Source organism: Ziziphus jujuba, chromosome 4, assembly GCF_031755915.1.
Source record: "Ziziphus jujuba cultivar Dongzao chromosome 4, ASM3175591v1".
In the NCBI taxonomy this organism is placed as follows: Eukaryota; Viridiplantae; Streptophyta; class Magnoliopsida; order Rosales; family Rhamnaceae; genus Ziziphus; species Ziziphus jujuba.
This window is the reverse complement of record NC_083382.1, coordinates 32,823,602-32,843,815: the sequence shown is the minus strand read 5'-3', so window position 1 is coordinate 32,843,815 and position 20,214 is coordinate 32,823,602. Positions and strand designations below refer to the sequence as shown.

The following is a 20,214-nucleotide window of genomic DNA, read 5'->3' as shown; positions in this document are numbered from 1 at the left end:
TTTTAATTAGATCTATTTTTATTAAAAAATATATATTTCCGAATTCATAATTTTTTTTTTTTTTTGCAGTTAATTTTTACAGTTAAAAATCATAAATATAATTTTGTAAAATTAAGGGATTCTATATGAAATTTAAACTTTAATAAGACAATGACAAAGACATGCGCACTCACTCAAAGTTGGATGGGGTATCTGAAAATCCTTCATGAACTTCTGTCCAAATCGTTCATCTTGTGCGAAAGCAAGAAGCAAATATTTAATTTCCACATATTTTTCACCATTCTCATTTTTATATTTAATGGCTCGTTGAATTAGACTTTCCAAATGAGGTCCTTGCATCACACCAACAACAACCTAAGAAGAATATTATGCAAAGCAAAATAATAAAGAATTTAAACTGCTAAAACCAATATTGATAACGATCATATACTTATTATCAAGTAAGTAAATAGCATAAGTAAGTGGCAAGGTAGCAAAGTCATACTTTGTTAACAGTAATTTTTTTCAATTTTTTATTATTTTATTTTCTAATTTCTTATAAATTCTTTTTCTAACTTTTTTTTTTAAAAAAAGAAAACTTAATCTTCAAAAAAAACAAAAAATGATGAAAAATGCTCATGCCTTATGGCATCTAAAGGCGTATTAAGCGATCAATGCAATGCTAAATGTCTTTTTTTTTTAAGCCTTGCCTCAAAGCGGAACATTACGTCCAAGCCACATTGCTTCTTAAAAAACAAAAATTCAAATTAAACACAGACCAAACCAGACCTTACCTTGTTGGGTATGGGTGGTGGGTGGCATTGAATGAATTTATCGATGGCCTCTTTCATAGGGATAAAGGCTGCTCTGACGTTTTCAGCCTTTACCTTGGATAATATAAATGGTTCAGCATAAGGAATCGAATATGCTCTCACTACCCATTTCTTCTCGTCGTCCATTTACAGATATATATCTACGAGCAAGATCAATACTCACCCGCAATATACCCTCCATCTGATGCTCCGTCTCCACTATTTGAATCTGACTCCCACGCTGCTTTTCTTTTGCCACTTGAATACTATTAGCAATTGCATTCCAAGATGGCCCCCAAAAATGATTACAACCCGTGAATTCCGCAAAATTAATCTGCCATGCATTCATAAAAAAATGACTCAAAAACAATAACAACAATTCAAAATACACAAAACGATAAGAATATATATATATATATATAGAGAGAGAGAGAGAGAGAGAGAAACACGTGTCCCTTCCATAGCGTATGCGTGCCCATGATCGGGTAATATGTTGTGGGAAGCTTTCATAACCTTAGGTGCTCTCACTATGGAAAGGATAGAAACATCTTACAGCAAAATTATATACACATATATATATATATATATATATATATTTGCCTTCATCAAATTCTCTATCTCCAACATCTTTTCCAATCCGTCCTTGGTCACCATAGCTGTTGCTTTATGTTCCATGGCCCAGATATCAATTTCATTTAAGGGAGCCTTAACAACCTGATTTATAGAAAATATATAAATAAATATATATATATATATATATATATATATATATATATTTTTTAATAAATAAATAAAAATAATATTTGAGATTGTTTTGGTTTTCATTATACAAATTGAAATTTTATTAAAAAACACACAAATAATAATAATAATAAAACAATCGAACAATTAAACAAAATCCAACATTTTAAATTTTTTAAAAAATATATATTATTTACGCAGTTGGTCCCAAAACTATTTTCGGTTTTACAAGTTGGATTTCAAACTTTTTTTTTTTTAGCATTTTAATCTCTAAACTCGCTTAAAGATATCACCGTTGATCCTTAGTCGTATTTTCCATCTGAAAGACACCTTGAAGCTCAAGTAAGACAGTTGACACACAGTGCCAAGGGTAAAATGTATCTTTTCACATTTGACTCTCGCTAACCTCTCTCTTCCCTATATATGTATCTATACAAAAAATATATATATATATGTATATATATTTATATATAATAATAATAAGTGAGATGGTTTTATGTTTCATTTTACAAATCAAGTTAAATAAATAAAACATATAAAGAAAGGAACAATCAAACAAAATCAAACAAACTTTTTCAATTTTGTAAGCGTATGTAGCTATATATATATATATATATATGTATTTATAATTTACCTATGGAGTTAGAGGCGAATCGGCTTTGCAGGAGACAACAACCTTTTGAAATCTGGGGAAACCATTGGCAAATTCATGGTTTGTGTTCAACCTCAATGACTTGGCCATTAAGGAACCGGGTTTGGAATTGGGCTCCAAACCAAATCTGAGACAGATCTGCGGCCAACAACTTGTATTGCCCCAGTTGTAGAAAACGGGCTGTGCAAGACAAAGAGCTGATGCAAACGCCGTCGCCGAGGGCATTCTCGCTGGATTCCGCAAGCTGTTTCTTGGCTCCGAAGGTAGACGTTGGTCTGAAAAGAAGACAGAACACGCCGCCGCTACTTAGGTTTTTAGTTATATGTACAAGTACAACTAGCGCTTTAATATATGTCTTTTTAAAAAAAATAAAAAAAATAAAAAAAAAAGCTTTTATATATATATATAAAATCAAGATTGAAAAATGAATATGAAACGAAATTTAAAATACTGAAATATTCATGAAAATATTAAAAATTATTAAATATTTGGTAAAAATTTAAAAAAATAATATAAAAAATGAAAATTTATTTTAAGAATTAGAAATTTGTTTTCAAATTTTAAGATTAACTTATTTAATCAATTAATTATTAAGTTAATTAACTATAAAATTGCAAAAATGTTGATAGATTTTATATGTTTCTTACTCATAAATATATTAAAAAAATATGCAAAAAATATTTATTTGATAAAATTATTTATTAATTAAGATATATAAAACAGTTATTATAATTATATTATATTTCATAAAATATCATCTTAAAATGTTACATAGAACTCGTATAGTTGAAAATTGTTGGTTTATTCCTTATTTTCGTTTTTAAATATGAAATATGAAAAGTAATTATTAAAAATTATATCTCATCGTTAATTTTACATATAATTGTAAATATGTTAATCACATGAATTTTTATTAAATGTGGTTGTCGTTATTGGTAATCATTATATTATATTGGTTGACGATATACAAAATTATTTTCTTCAAATTATTCAATTTGAGACAGTATTTATGAATTACTACGTCATGACATTCCATCAATTTATTAACCTATATTTGCAATGAATATATTCTCTATACTTTTTTTTAAAATATTTATCTACTTTATAGTATTTATAATATAATATTTACAATTTATTTCATGAGCATACTTGTATTTTTATCTATATTATAATTTTTATCTATTTTATAATATTTATATAAATATTAAATTTATTATTCTAAAAAAATAATATGAAAGTAGACAGTTAAACATCAATGATATTTATTAATTTTTTATTAAAAAATTAAAAATTTAATTTTTAATATAAATTTTCACATAAATTTCATGGAAATTTAAAAATTTACATGAAAATTATAAATTTTTTAACAAAATTATGAAGAAATTGATCTGGATAAAATTTTCAATGGAAATTTTGAAAATTTTTACCTATTTCTATTTGAGACCAAAATTTTTTATCTACTTTTTAAAAATATGAAAACTTCGTTGAAATTTCTATAAAATTTTGGATTTTGAAAAATCTTGTCAATAATGTATTTATATATAACAAGAAGAAAGGTGTACAGATTGTGATTATTTTTCATCCATTTTTGTTGTTTTTTTTAATTCTCCAAAATGGTGACATTATGGGTTTTGTCAATTCTTTTTCGATTTTTTATTTTTAGAAACGATGTCATCTGCTAATTTAAATGGATTTTCAATGTTATATTCCTCATGTATCCCTACGTTCAAAAGACATGGGAACAAGGATGAAACGGTAAATAGCTTTGAATCCATTTGGTATCGCTTATGTAATTGTGTAATGAATCTTGCTACTTGTCACCACTAGTAAAATTCACCAGCTTACATGGTACATTTTAATTGGCTTTTTAATTTTTTTATGTTTTATTTCAAAAATCTCTGAGTAAACTTTTTAATAATAATAATTTAAATTGCCATTTGCCAATAAGATTGAAACATTAATATCAGTTATATTTGTACAAAACCACATGCACGGCATCCTGGGTTAATTAAACCATCTTTGCGCATCCGAACCCAAATATCCCATAAGAGGATTCATCAACCCTGTTTGATTAATTTTGTATTCAGTGAAGATAAAAATAAGCTTTAAGCTTCGAAATTTCAAGGTGGGCAATAAAGCTGAAATGGAAGGAAACGCACCCCTAAACCCTGAAGCAGAGCCACGCTCTCCTCAGTCCGAGTTACTCTGTAAAACCCTAACTCCGAGTTTCTGCTCCACAAGGCACCAGCTATGGCGCTTAGCTCACTTCGTCTCCGTCGAACCCTAACCACCTTATCTACTCTCCATCGCTCTCTCACCGCAGCTTCTTCATCAGTCTCGGCTCCGCCTGTTCTTCATCTCCACAATTTCATACAATCACCGGTTGCTTCACCAGTTCAGTCTCTTGTCCAGCTCCTTCAATCTCGTACATTCAGGTCGTGTGCGATATCGCTATTGTCCACCCGGTCGGCGTACAATAGCAGTAACAACCAGAGCGGCGAGATTGGGCCCGATACGATACTTTTCGAAGGTTGCGATTATAACCACTGGCTAATCGTCATGGATTTCCCTAAGGATCAAAAGATTCCTCCTGAAGAGATGGTTCGCACGTACGAAGAGACTTGTGCTAAGGGCTTGAACATCAGGTAATAATAAGGAACTTCATTTTTAATGGCTTTTAATTGTCATTTCTATAGTATTTTGTTTACAGTCTGTTATTTTATTAATTTCTCAATGCCAATACCTATATGTTCATGGGGATTTTTAGGTTGGTGTATTTTAGAGTGGCTTTGGGTTTGAAAGGTTAGTGGTTTGCCTTTGTGATTTTTGCCCTGATTATAGATTGTTATTGTCATTTCCATGAAGAGGCAAAAAAGAAAATATATGCTTGTAGCACAATGACTTATGTAGGATTTCAAGCAGTGATGACAAGAAGAGTCAAAAAAGTTTCATGGTAAAACGTTGGTGGCATTTTTAATGTTTTTACTACGAATAAGAATAATATGCGGTAATGATGCACAATTGTTTTACTTTTTGATCTAAACAGAGTTACCTGGGGTAGTTTTCGTACTGCCGGATTCATACATTAACCCGCAGAACAAGGAGTATAGAGGTTTTTTTTTTTTTTTTTTTTTTTTTTTTTTTTTTTTGAAGAACTCTAATTGAAGTTTTCCAAGTTATGGAGTCTATCCTTTGGTATTCAGTTTTAAACTTGGCATTCAATGTTGTAATTCCCAGGGGATAAATACATTAATGGAACAATCATACCAAGACCGCCTCCTGTTCAGTATGGCAGGCAGACAGGAAGATACCCTGATTGCAACAGGTACCCGGACCAACCAAGATATGATCGGCAAGGAGGACCAATGCCAAACTAGCAAGGGAATCTGCCATATGGTAATCAGGGGCCGATGCAAGGAGGTGGAAGGAACTATGGGAATCAATAGAATTATCCGCCTCAACAAAATTATGGTCCGCCAGCACAAGGAGAAAGAAGAGATCCAATGCCTATGAATGCTCCACAGGGACGAGATTCTTACCAGCCAGGTAGAGGAGGTCCCATGCCTTCATATCAGGGCAATTACAACCAAGGGGGCCCAGGAAATTATCAGAACTTCCCACAAGGAGATCAGAGAAACTATGCACCTCCTCTCGGGCAAGGCGGTTATAGAGGAGATAATAGAAATTATTGTTCACCACAAGGTGCTAATTATGGGCAACCAGTAGGTGGATATCAAGGCCAGGGATCACCTGAAGCTTATCGACAAGGAGCAAATTCTGAAAATTTTGGGCAAGGAACATCTTCTGGTCATGGTCAAAATTATCCGAATGGTCAGAAGTTCTCGGAATGAGAGCTGCAGAGGAAATATGCTCCTATGAAACAAACATGATTTGTCTAGGTAAGGCATTCTCCTTTTTTTAGAATAAAATTTGATATTATGAATTGTTAGCATGTGAAAATAATTTTTATTTTGATAGATGTGCTGGCATCTGCATTCCTTTTGAGATTATATATTTATATATTTTTAAAGTTAAATGGGAAATATCGCAATATTTTTGTTGAAAGCAAATTTAGGCTTTTTTGTTTGTGCCTTCAAAATATTTCATTGCTCAAGGATACAAATTATAGCTACTCCAAGTCAGCTCATATTGAGCTAGAATAGATAGCATGACAACATATTATTGTCTCCATAAGAGGTCCATTTTCATGTCTCTTCTATAGACAACTCGTTATTGATTAAATGATTATCGAAGCGCATTTTCATAATATCTTGATGAAATCTCTTGAATGTCATATATGTGCTTATGAGGTGTTAAATGACCATATGGTTGTTGGTTTCTGCAGGGAGGATATGCATAACCTGGCAAATGCATCTTTGACTTTGAGACAGTGATGAGAAGGGATTTGCAATGGAGTTTCGGGCCAAATCTGTTTGCAAACCTTTTGAATTGTAACAAGTAAATAGTCTGATTTTAAATTTTTGTGTCTGCAAACTCTGTTAGGCCACTTAAGTTGGAACACGGGGGTCTTTCTATTTTGAAAGCTTGGGTTTTAATACGTTGGCCATGTGAACTTGATTTACCAGTTATAATTTCGTTAGTTAAATTAATTGTCTATATTAAAAAATTTGCTATGATATCTATTTTTAACCTAAAAAATACAAATCAAACACGGTGTTATGAAAATGTCGTTTAGAATAAAGCAAGAGTGAGATTTTGCCTAAGTTGGAACAACAAGGTTTTTCTATCTTGAAAGCTTGGGTTTTAATACGTTGGCAATGTGAATTTGATTTACCAGTTATAATTTCGTTAGTTAAATTAATTGTCTATATTAAAAAATTTGCTATGATATCTAAATAAGTCTAAAACGATGTTATTTTGCTTTTAATGTTTCTTGAAAGTACAAATTAGGTGATGAAATAAATCTATTTTTAACCTAAAAAATATAAATGAAACACCGTGTCATGAAAATGTCATTTAGAATAAAGCAAGAGTGAGATTTTGCCTATCTTGAACCAAGAACCAATAGAACTAAAGAAACAAAGTACTTTGGTAGGCTTTTTTTTTTTTTGTTTTTTTTGGCTGTGAAAGTACTTGGGTAGTTAATACCCAAGAAAATAATATTTTGAAAGTGATTTTTTAAATACTGGAGACTAAAAAGAACTTTATATTGTTATCTTGTAGTGTTTAATATTTTGATTTCATTATGTAGAATTAGTTTTATTTAACAATGATTATCTTCTATTTAATTTTATACATGTACAAAAATACAAATTAATTTTTAAGTTTCGTAGCTATTTAAAAGTAATCGACACTTGAACAAATTGGATTTTTTTTATTTCTTTTTTTCTTTAGAACACATAAAAACAAAAAACAAAAAAGTACTTGATGCCATTTAAGGTGTAGCTTCCTATTTAAATAAAACAAATTGGCATCAACTACTAAATATGTTTAAATAATGTTACAACAAATGAAGGCAAATTCATCCTGTCCATTTCTCAATAAATGGAGAGGATCTAGATCTCAACCGCTAAAAAAGTTAGGCTCCCGCTCCGTTACTCACTTTGAGGGTCATTTTTATGTTCATGGCTGCTAGTTCTGCAGCCAAATATCTAAAGACATATGGCATTGCAACTGTCTCCATTCCTTTACTTGACTGGCAAAAATGGCAGGTGACCTTCTTAGAACCTCTAGGGGGTAGGCCACCAACGTCACGCGGCTTTTGTGGCCGGACTAACGATGTGGTGAGGATGTTTCCGCAAAGAGTACAAACATCAGCAATATGACGATCAGAACATGTATGAAGCCTATCATGCAGCAAATATGCTGCCCCATGTGCAAGCATGGAGTCCCGCTCCATTTCACCAAATCGAACACCACCACCACGTTTTCTCCCTTTGATGGGTTGTCTAGTGACCTGGTCTACTGTTCCTGTGGATCGAACCTGCATACCAAAATCAAGAACAGGTACTAAAATGAAACTTATGTAAACGAATAAACATGCATGGCAAAACAGAGGAAGATAAACCTTTTAAGACCAAGAAGAATAGTTATTTTCTTAATGAAGCACATGAGAATTACTCATAGCACATCTAACAAAAGAAATGAACAATTCATACAGCTGTAAGACGTGAGCCTCAATCTTAGAAACATGGTTGACCAAAGAAAAAAAGGATCTAAATAACACCAGAAGGAAAGATTAGAAAATATCCTCACCTGAAATTTGTCTGAAACCATGTGTCGTAGTCGTTGATAATAGACGGGCCCCATAAAGATCTCACATTTGAGTTCTGTTCCATAAACCCCACTGTACAACACCTCTACACCGTGGTAATTGAATCCCTTCTGTCTTAACATTTTACCCAATTCATCAACAAGTGAATTGGGATTTGATTCTGTCTCTCCATTGGCTTTGTCGACCGAAGAAGGTTCTGGTACGGTTTCTCCATTAGCTTTCTTAGCTGAACTGGCAAATGGTGTGGCGTCAACATATTTTCCATGTAAGCTGCCACCCTTTGACAAGAAAATGGAAGCATCTTTAATAACTTACTAAACAAATTTAATCAGCAAACATACATGTTAAGAATAACCTATGCAAGTGCTTAAATTTAATCAGCAAAATGTAATTATTTATGTATGTGAACAGGAAGAAACATCTATGGCCAGATTGATACACTTTGATCCACCTTCATGCTCCATTACATCGGTCTTCCTAGCATTTAAGATCACTAAAAATAAGATAAGGTGAGTTCATAAATGGTCTCAAGTCAATGCAACTTCTTAAAACCTGACCTTCAGCATTCTAGAAATCAGACTCTTCAAGTAGTATTTCAGTATTATCTTTAACAGCATATCATGCATGACACGTTCAGGATTTACAATAGATTGAAAATGTCTCAATGTTGATAAAATTATCGTTGCATTTACAATCCAATGAACATAAAAGTATTCAATATTTTACTTTGTCATAATACCTTTGCAGCAATTGATTCCAAAAGCATGGCTATTGTCATCCTCGAAGGAAATGCATGTGGATTTATAATAAGATCTGGACGCATGCCCGTAGCTCCAGAAAATGGCATATCGATATCAGGCCACAACTGGGAGCAAACACCTTTCTGCCCATGTCGGCTGCTAAATTTATCACCAATAACAGGATTTCTAGGTTGTCGAAAGCGTATATTAACCTGTGCAAAAATTGTAAAAGAAAAATAATACATACAAGCATCAGAAGCATATGAAATAGAAGATGATTCTTGTTTTTATTTCACATCAACAGCAGACCATTTTACCTTCTGAATATCAGTTTTGTTTTTTACATCAACAGCAACATAGTCAACAATACCAGGTTCTGAACCCTTTCGTGTGACAGTTCTTATCTTACTTGTTACCTTGTTGTAGATGCTACAATAGGGTTCATCTGGCTTTATCATCTGAAAAATAACAGACCAAAACAATGAACATACTCTCACAAACTTGTTAGTCTAATACGAACTTGCATGCCACGCATAGATGACATTAAAAGTGATAGAACAACTACCAAAATTGTTAAGTGGCTAACCTGGCCAACATAGGGAAGCCCATCTGAATCAATCGAAGAATGCACTGATTTATCCAAAGTACTTCTTCTAAACATCCCTTCACTCCTGTCAGACCTTTTGCTTCCATCAGACAAGTCAATTGTTTCTGTCTGCCAAATATCCAGTTGTTATGCAACCGTGAGTTCAGATGCCAGAATAAAACATAAGTGTCAGTATCAACATCAAACTAAAACAATGGTCAATTATATCTATACTAGCTACAATAATAATAGCATGAAAACAACTATAATACAACTTGTTTAAAAAATCCATAAATTCCAAAAGAACATGTACGTATGATGTCCATATAGACACATGCATGTGCGTTTTGGTTCTCATAACCTATAAATGCATACATATGCAAATATTGATGCAACGTGAACGCAGTAGATACAATCAGTTAAGAAGGTTCTTGAAAGAACAAAGCTTCTTCACGTGTCTAGGACCAACAGTATGAAAATAGATATTAGGCCTATCCATTTGTGTTAGTATATGAAATACATGACATATCATACCAGTGTAATTATTTGACTGAAAGCTTCTAGTATAGTTTACCTTTTATTTGTATATTTTGAACAAAACCATGGAGACAAACAAGGAGGAATTAATCATAGAATTAGAAGGAATCTGGTTCTACATCAAAAACTGGACTTCTGTTGAGAAGGCCATATACATAAACCATGGCATATTAAACTCTACAAAGACCGATAGCTTATGACCAAAAGGCAGTCTAGAACTTAGCTTTTCTAAAGTGCATATATTCTAGTGCACTTTAATATTAGCTTTTCTAAAGCACATAGATTATAGTATAATATTAATAGAGCATCATGTAATATAACAAGAGCAAACCTGATATATTTGACCATGAAACATTCCACGATCCACAGATGACTTGTTCAAAATCATGGCATCTTCCATATCATACCTGGATTTCAAAAAAAAAAAGAAGATAAAATAACAAATGCCACCAGATCAAACAACTAATAATTTACCCCTTCTTAATGCCTACATTCTCACCCGGTATATGCCAATACAGCAACAATTGCATTTGTGCCAGTTGGATATTCATCTATGTTGTACTTTGTATATGCACTTGTGCGTACAATTGGAGATTGAGGAGTCTGAGAATAATAAGAAGTAAGATAATCAGATTACAAGAATCTAGCAATAAATAAATACACAAAAAAGTACAAGGAAAAAAGAAACACTAGATAAAGAAAGAAAAGAAGAAGAAGAATGATATTAATTAACCTGAAGATGGTACAGTTTTTGATCGGCTCGGAAGTGAATTGCTTGTGAAGAGAAAGCCATTGTTTGTTTTGCCATCTAATAGTCCAGAACCAAATAAAGAACATACAAAACCTTAAGCAGATGTCAGGAAAAGATAAGCATGACACTTTATGGAAAAGAGGCCAGAGGGGTGAAAAATGTCACCTGACACTGGTACATATTACGTGGGCTCTGATTGTGATCTGACCAAGGTGTAAGATTAGCAACCACGCTGAGCATTCCAGTTGGATGTATTTCTTCATGAGTTGCGGGAAAAGATTGCCTTCTTCCACCGTCCCCACCATCCGGACATCTTATTTCCATGAAAACCTAATTCAAGACATATAAATCAATTTGCTCGTAATAGTTAGTGCTCTAGTAGCATCTACATGATCACAACATAAAATCTCATTGTAATTACAAAAGTAGGAGATGTACTCTAAAATGCTATATTGACCTGCTCAAATGGCCCAATAAGTTCAATATCTTGGCCATCCATAGAAGGGATTGAAATATTTCTTACTGGACGAACAAGTCTAGCAGGTGATGTGGACAGGTATAAACCAGGATATGCTCCTCCCATGCTCAATGGAACATATCCTACTTCCAGATCATCCGGAATCTGCAAAATATTATTACAATGGCAACATCAGAAATTAAAAAATTTATGGAGAAATAAAATAAGGTGAGAGAGAAAAAAAAAAAAAGAGGAAGAAGACAAAGAAACTAACCCCAGGAGCAGACGAAACTTTCAATCTTCGTAAATGAGCCACAACTTTCTCAATTTCAGAGGAAGATAGATAACCGACAACACGACCATCTAAAAGAACAGAAAGCATTTCAGGAAGACCAGCATGAACTAACTTTGGCAGTGAAGGTGACATTCCAACCTCAATAAGAACACTGAGGATAGACTTTCGTATGTCAAAGAAATCTTTAGTATTTCCTTGTGAATCCAAATAAGAAGTAATTCCTGACACATATGGAATAAGATTATTAGGTTTCACATCCATGATAAGCATGGTTCAAAACAAGAAAAAATCTTGAATATCAGAAGACAGAGTAACAAACAACAGATGACAGCAAAATCTGCATTTAGCATATTTACACAATTAGCCTATTTTATTGTTAAATCACCACTAATGCCAAAAGCTAGAGCTGATATGAAGTGGCCCAACAATGTATATTAAGCATATTTTCCAATACATATGATACAACGTATATAAGTAGCATCTCCTACAGAGTCCCATACGGCAAGACAAGTGTAATCTAAGCCTCATCTGCCACTTGACTAATATTTCCAACATATCAGCCAAACATCGGATGTCATTATTTTGCACTACTACCACATTCTTTCTCTTGGTGGACAGTGTTATACTAACTAAAAACCATAGTACATGCAGAAAAAATATGCACAATTACATATTCAAAGTTTCAAACCCAGAGAGAGAGAGAGAGAGAGAGAGGAAGGGAAGGAAAAAAAAAAAAACTGCAATCGAGAATGGTTGAGAAAGCATGCAAAGACTAAAAGAAAATGATAAGTATAAATATTTCACTATTTTTTATCATTTCTATTTTTATAAGTATTAATGCTTCATTAGTTACAACATACTTTACCAAATTTCGCTGAAATTACCATATTACATTTAAACTTTTTATTAAAAAAAAACTTACGGCAGGTGCAAGTCATATGGTTTAGCAAGCCACATGGATCCCCATCAGGTGTGTGCACAGGACAAAGAAATCCCCAAGATCTGTAAATTAGATATTAGAAAATAAATGAGCCGTTAAGTCATTAATGTAACTATAAAAGAAATTTCTAAATACAAGATAAACTACAGAGCACATACTCAGGTAGCAGCTTCCGCACACTTGTGGTTCGAAGTGCAGCAGCTGAAGCGCCTCGATGAACAGCACGAAAATGAGAAAGAAAACGCAAATAATTAAGCCTCTCCGCTTGAACTGTAAAGCCTGCTCTCTAAGTTTAAAAGAACAAAATCCATAAGCCACAAACTCTAATTTAAACTCAGCAAATTATACATTAAACAGAAGCAAGGATATAAGTGGACAAAATTTCATATTCATTGACAGGGGCGTTTTGGTATATTGCACAAGAACCTCAGGACAAAAGGTCACATGCAATAATACAGCAGACCTGCTTTGGTGAAAGTCTAGCACTTAAAACCCAGAATTGTCATAAGAATTTGTCTACTCATTTTGCTCAACAGAATCATGAAAGTTGCCTACTCAATGGCATGAATTGGAAAAGCTCTTACCAAATGCAGGCAATTTAAAAGTTGTTCAGTTCTTGACTTAGATCAAATTAGCCGTTGCTATGATAAAATTATTTATTGCTACAATCAAGGTTGAACCACCACTTACTATGTGTTTAACATTTTTTTGATCATTAATCCTTATACAACCACCAAAAGGAAAAAGAAAATGGGAAAAAAGTAAAAATAAAAGAAGTTATAGCATCATGTGCTCAATTTATACTTGCATAACATGAACCCTATTTTGTTCATATTAATACTGGAATTGAACCTTGAATTGCAACACAAAATGCTCTAGTGGTGCAAAAAGTACCTGATTGAATCATCAAGACAATACATGTTTAATAAAATTAAAGCAATCAATGCAATAGGGAGCAGTCCATGACAATTTAAAACAGAAGTACCACCAATAAACCAATACCTGCTGGAGATCAAGACCAGATCGAGTAACAATTCTTCCAGTTTTCAACATATTTTCAACAGCTAAACCGATATTCCTTGCAGGATTTTTATCCATAACCTTCTTTACATCAGCTACTGCATTACCAGATGGAAGTGTCAACTCAACTTTCGAAAAAAAATGCACATATGTTAAACCTATTGAAATTTTTCTATAATCAAGAAAAAAAAAAACAAAACTAAGCAAGAGAAAAGGAGAAGGGGATATTGAGAGAGAGAGAGAGAGAGAGAGAGAGAGAGAGAGAGAGAGAGAGAGTAAATGTCTAAGCATAAGTGAAAGGTTAAAACTTACAGCTGCAAAGATCAAAGTTTTTGCTTTTGTCATTGATCTGATCTTGAATAAGGCTTTTGAACTTGTTCAGCCAATCTTCCACTTTTTCCTACAAACCAGAATTAACAATGTGTGAACATATTGCATAACATGCCCACACAAAAACCAACATATCAAATAGCCAATGCTGCATAACAATTTGCTGGGTTCATGGGTCATCCATCAGTAAACACTGATAAAATAAATTATTAAGTAGAAAGAATGTCATTAAATCTTGACAATAAATTGATATCATTGGATGCAAGAATGAAATCATGATTGCATAAAACATACAAATCTGTGAGAAGATGGAGGAAAACCTCTCAACCATGTTGAAAGAAAAAGCTAATAAGAAACAAGATAAGGATTATTTTATAAGCACTGGACAGCTACTGGAAGATTAAAATATATATATATATATAGATTTCTGTATTTAGCAATTTTTGGCATCGACCATTTGATATGAAAAATGCTTATTTATCACAAACTAAAATGAAAACATGTAACTTATATATTAAGCAAGCGTATTAAATACTGAAAAACACATTTATCATAAAATCTTTAATATTCTAGTTATATACACAATGCATTTTATTAACGTCAACACAGCATTTTGTTACAAGGAATTTGGAAGGGTTCACAAGTTGCTATCCCGACAAATCAGTTTCAGATTTCTACCTTTAGATAAATGGTAATCAAGTGACCAGGGAGTAGAACTTCCTGATTTTGCAAGGAATCTGGATTGTCTGGCACGGAAGTCTGATCTATAAGTGAAAATAGTTTCTGCACCATAAAGCTAGAGACACCAAAAACATGGTTAGAAACAATGTGCAGAACTCTCAAAGAAAGAAACAAATTTTACATGTTAAACAATTGAAAGAGGAATCAATGTTATGAATAGAAGCAAAACTATATACAAAATGAGGGACAAAAGCTGACATGAGCAGATTGAACTTGTCATAATTGTTATCAAGGTGAACAAATATGTAGTCCTTAAAAACAGCATCTGCAACCTACGAAAAAAAGAAGAGCGGAAGCAATAAAAAGTGTCAGAAATATACTGTCATAGACCACCACTTTTGCAAAGTAAATTTCCTCACTTTTTTTGAAAGAATAACAGGTGACTTACAGAAGAATAACTTTCATTTTCCAGCCCATCCATAATAGATTGGAAGTGCTCCCCTGAATGATAATAAATGGAATGAATACATATAGTTAATGTTGTAAATTATAAGAATAAATAACTCCATGGTAACTACCAATGTGCTCTAGACATTGACGCTGAGTGAAAAGGGACAAATATCGAGCTTCATCTAGAATAATTTGCGCCCTTTCACCAACAAGTTGAGTGCCAACAGCACCTTTTCCCTTCTCGTACTTATCACTATAGCAGCATGTCAAACTTGCATAAATTTCACGATCGGTAGTGTCGATAAGGGCCTGTTATCAACAGCTTCAGTTAATATCATAAGAGGCAAATTTATACCACCGTGTCTAGACAAACAGGGACAGGAAGAATATAAGCACCAAACTACAGTAGGCCATAAACACAATGATGGATGACTGGTACCTTTATGCAGGAAAGTAAAGATATCCAATGCCATAACAAACATTTAGCAATATAACAATTTGCTTCTTTTGATATTTTAAAGTCAAGACAAGACAAATTATATATATATATATATGTGTGTGTATAATATATATATATATATAAGAGGGGGGTTGGGGAAGGAAAAAAAAAAAAAAAAAAAACAGAAAGAGTAAATGATTATCGTCAACTTATTCTCCTCGACAAATAGACCTCTACATGGCTTGAAAAGTATAAAATGGTGTAGGCTTGCCTCAATTGTGAAACACCACCCCAAATTGGGCTATACATTGAATTCCCTAGAAGGAAGAAGTCAGCTTTTAGGCCCAAGATCTAAATGGATAACCCTTATCCAATCAAAACTGATGCTTGGTGGATTGGCCAGGCTTGATTTTATTGGAAAATTCGATAAGCTTGGATTTGAGTTTTCAAAACCAGAATCAGTGGGCTCCATTGGAATTTGGAGTTGAACTGCCATGGCCCGTGAACACCCTTAATCATACTATGAAATGTGAATTGGACCTCAAGCAACATGCAAACCACAAATTAAGTACAAAAAAAGCGAGATTCAGACCAGAAACTGAGATGCTCCAGAAAATAACAGAAGGCACTTCTCAAGCTCATGCTTTGAAAGTGAAACCATTTCAGTAAAATATAAATAAAAAGATAATATCTACTGTGTACAAAAGAATAAGATAAATGCGTAAAAAGAACAATTTAAAAGGAAAAAAGTTCAAATTATCTAAGCATAACTAGTATGCGTCACACCTTTAAAACAATGCCAACAGGTAGCAAGTACTCCCTTCCCTTTATCCTGCAAAATTGTTTAAATGAATAAATAGTATGAACACTTCATTTGCCCTAAAAATCACAAGCAAAACCCTCTGCTAGAGCCAAACCAGAACTGCTCACCAAAAGCCAAGTCTTGCACTTCCATTATTAAGGTAATACAGTCTAACTGTTACTGAAGATTGATCTTCTCGTACACACCTGAAATGACATAAAAGAGGTTTACACCACAAACTAATTTACTAAGTCAAAAGCAACTGTTGTACCTGAAGTTGAAACTAAAATGAAATAAAATAAAATTAAACTTCAAATTTTGCTAATGCTTCTTCAAAAAGGGGTCAGTAAACCAATGAAAAGGGTAGACTGAAAACTGAATATGTATGGTATATAAATCCTGGATTATATACATTACTTGACTTGTTCCCCAGAAGTTAAAACATTTGGCACATTTATTCATCTGATATAGCATCATAATTAAAAATACATATCAGGTCTTGCACACATGAAAAACGAGATGAGATTATAAGTTTATTAACTTTTATAATGTTTGTATAGTTCCTTTGCAAAAAACAGTAAATTCTCTGGACAAAATTTGAAAGAGATATAAAAACATGATACTCAACTAACAATATACCATGCCTAACTTGGTCACTGAAATTAGCATTTCACAGTTGCAATGATATCTTTCTTAGGCCCAAAAATGAAATAAGATATACTAGTAAATCCTTGGTTTCCCTTCTATGTCTGTCCATAATATTGAATACGAAAAAAAGAACACTTCATCATAGTAACATTTGATATATGTGTATATGGAGATTAAAAGAAAGAACCTTATGGAAACCGCTTTATCAGTATATCCTTCGCGCAGATTAAGATATGTACCCCGAACAAGACTCATTGGCTGGAGTACAAAACACGTATTCAGTAAGAGAATATATATGTGTGTGTATGTGTGTGTGTGTGTGTGTGTGTGTACATCAAAGAAACTACGCCTCTGTCTGTGTGCGCATGCTGCCTCAAAATCTTATTTTGATGGAGCAAATTGCATTAAAGTCGTTCAAGTATAAAGGATAACGTTAGCAAGGAAACGAACTAGCAGTATTGATAAGTTTGCCAAAATTATACCATAAATCTAAGAAGAGGAACCAACCCAAAATTGAAGGGCCCTTCACCACTTGCCTATCTCAAAAAGTATTATATAAGATGAAAGGGTTTACTTACATAGTTCCGCTTTGGAGCTATTACAAGGCGAACAACTCTCTCAAGTCCATTCAAAATGAAGTATCTATTAAAAAAATAATAATAAAGAAAGAAAATAAATAGAAAACAGGAAAAATAACCCAAGAAAAGAAAGAAACTAAAAACAAAAAATGAATGATAATGTGATTAAAAAACTTTAATAATCCAATGGTCACTCCATTTATTGAAAATTAGTAATTTTTGCAATCAAATTTAGATTACAATTATGTAGTAAAACAACATAACAGAATTATATGTGCTTTACAGGTATTTATGCTTGTATTATCACCTTGAAAAATTCCATTATCATTGATTTTATCAAAATAAATAAATGAAATGAAATGCCGTTGTTAAATGTGAGGATATATTACATTGTATAAAGTAACTAAAAACATTATGAGAATACTTACCCACCCATCTCTGATGACTCTTCCCTATAGAAAACCAATTTTTGGGGACTAGCACCTCTCAAGTTGCAAAATTTTGACTGCATTGAACACAAACAAAAGCATAAGTTTCCTGAAACGCCAAGAAAAAAGGCGAACATGGAAGTTTCCACCTTCCAACTAGAAATCACAATACATGTTGAACAAAAGAAGAATGGTTTCGTTCACGCTGCTTTTCATGCAACACCCCTTGAATAATAATAATAATAATAATAATAACAATAACAAGGGTTAAGACTGAGAATAGTTATACAAAGATTAATCAACTTGAGAAACAAAAGCAAATACCATAAAGTACAAACCTTTAGCATTATAGGCAAGGATCCAAGACTGATCTTCTCTCTTATGACAGCCCCCTTATCATACTGAAAGCAAACATCCGCTGTGAACTTGCCGGAATATGAAATTTTAGCCTGCCTACACTGTTTAATAAAAGCAATTCAACCCCATTAACGCATAAAATGGCTATACCAGATACACTATATAATATATATATATATATATATATATATATTAAAAACATATATAAAGAGAAATCTTACTTCGAAAGGAAGCAGAAGGTCGCCCACTCTCGATTCCTTTAGTGGTTGGTGCACCTCAGGATTCTCCAGCGATAGTAAAACACAAGTTAAGAAATCAAATCTATTAATTCAATAACGCAAATTTTAATCACAAAAGAAAAAAAAAAAAAAGTGAACCGTGAAGTTAATTCAACCTTCTGTTTCCATAACATCCTAAGTAATCCAAAATTATACGAAAATAAAATGAAAAAGAAAAAAAAATAGCACAAAGAAAAAAAAGGATATTATTAAGCGTCTTGCCGGTGGAAGAGTCGTAGACCTTGACGGGCTTGACGCGGAGAAGCATGGTTTCCAATCCCTCACTTACCATATGATCGAAGGATTCTATGTGGTGCCTGAACAGTTCCCGAAGGTCCTCGTTTTCCTTCTCCGGCACCGATTTCATCGTCATCTTCTATACACTTCTCCGGTGAAAATTATTAGTCGTCCGGCGGAGCTATGAGTTTCTCCGGCGCTACTTCTTTTCCCTTTCTCTTCTCTTCTCTTCTCGTCCTTGCCCTTCAGCGGAGGCGTATGGTTTTCCCAATTTCGGGGTTTTAACAGGGTTTAGGTTTCGGTTTTGCCAAGCCCAACATTTTCTTTTTTATTATATTTTCTATTATTTTAGTTTTTTTGCTTGGGCCGCAGTTTGACCCGCTACAGCTTTAAGCCAGATGATCCAACGGTTATATTTTTAAAACAAAATAATAATAATAAATAAAAATTGGATGCAATTTGCTTCATGTGCAAAAGTTGCGGAAATCTGGCTTTGCGAATAGCAGTGAATGTTAATATTTATTGATAATAAATAATAATAATGAATAAATAAATAAATGAAAATTGAATGCAATTTTCTTCTTTGTGTGAACTAATACAATTTATTTTTTCTTTTTTTTCTTTTTTAATATGTGAAAATTGTGGAAATCTGGTTTTAAAAATAGTACTGAATGTTCATATTTATTATAAATTGAACATCAATTATGGTGAGGTACCTTTGGATAATCAAGATAAATTATGATTCAACTAGATTTATAACTAAGATTCATCCTGGATTAGCTAATAAGTAAAATAAGGCTACAATTCAATCCAGCTCAATATATTGAAAATAAAAGATAATTAATTGAATAATTTGATTAAATTTTAATTAAAAGACAGAATAATTTTAGACATATTTTAAGAGAGCCTGAATTGAATTTTTTTGTTTATTGTTATTCTTTTTTTGGGGGCAATAAGTTTATTATAATTATTGTTGATAATTGTAATTGATAGCATGTTGATGTACCGCTAAGGTGAGTTTCAGAGTTTTGATCTATGAAACGATTATTAAATAATAATAAATAAATAAAAAGGATCGATTCATTTGAATGGTCCCTGGTTCATGTAATGTATATTAATTTATTTTTGAAGGATCGATTGCTTTAAATTGGCTTTTAGAGTATTCTTGGCTATTTGTTCTTTTGTTTTGGGTTCAATATTAAATATAAATGGATTGTGCCAGATTGGTAATGTGTTCTTTA

General features: G+C 32.7%; 3 protein-coding genes across 3 annotated transcripts; 2 read left to right on the top strand and 1 right to left on the bottom strand.

The window, feature by feature from the left end:
- The first annotated feature begins 4,173 nt into the window (after window positions 1-4,173).
- Window positions 4,174-5,220, top strand: LOC132803374 (multiple organellar RNA editing factor 1, mitochondrial-like). The gene is made up of 2 exons (XM_060816158.1): window positions 4,174-4,829; window positions 4,952-5,220. Exons 1-2 carry the CDS (start codon window positions 4,435-4,437, stop codon window positions 4,989-4,991), a joined length of 435 nt encoding a protein of 144 aa, XP_060672141.1. The 5' UTR covers window positions 4,174-4,434; the 3' UTR covers window positions 4,992-5,220.
- LOC107415164 (multiple organellar RNA editing factor 1, mitochondrial) lies at window positions 5,064-6,801 on the top strand (the record flags this gene model as incomplete). Its single annotated transcript, XM_060816160.1, is given in 5 exon segments — window positions 5,064-5,110; window positions 5,112-5,137; window positions 5,231-5,296; window positions 5,422-6,083; window positions 6,530-6,801. Coding segments are annotated over 4 exon segments (753 nt in total), but the record flags the coding sequence as incomplete, so codon positions are not given.
- Window positions 6,802-7,499: 698 nt separating this feature from the next.
- LOC107415198 (DNA-directed RNA polymerase I subunit 2) lies at window positions 7,500-19,284 on the bottom strand. Its single transcript, XM_016023484.4, has 27 exons — window positions 18,944-19,284; window positions 18,680-18,753; window positions 18,440-18,559; window positions 18,102-18,178; window positions 17,674-17,737; window positions 17,283-17,353; window positions 16,576-16,653; window positions 16,432-16,477; window positions 15,335-15,515; window positions 15,205-15,257; window positions 15,015-15,088; window positions 14,754-14,871; window positions 14,058-14,145; window positions 13,728-13,843; window positions 12,884-13,011; window positions 12,708-12,787; window positions 11,765-12,006; window positions 11,491-11,655; window positions 11,199-11,363; window positions 11,016-11,090; window positions 10,782-10,885; window positions 10,614-10,689; window positions 9,746-9,874; window positions 9,477-9,617; window positions 9,159-9,371; window positions 8,401-8,697; window positions 7,500-8,128 (listed from the first exon to the last, which is right to left on the bottom strand). Exons 1-27 carry the CDS (start codon window positions 19,107-19,109, stop codon window positions 7,724-7,726), a joined length of 3,546 nt encoding a protein of 1,181 aa, XP_015878970.3. The 5' UTR covers window positions 19,110-19,284; the 3' UTR covers window positions 7,500-7,723.
- Between the last annotated feature and the right edge of the window lie 930 nt (window positions 19,285-20,214).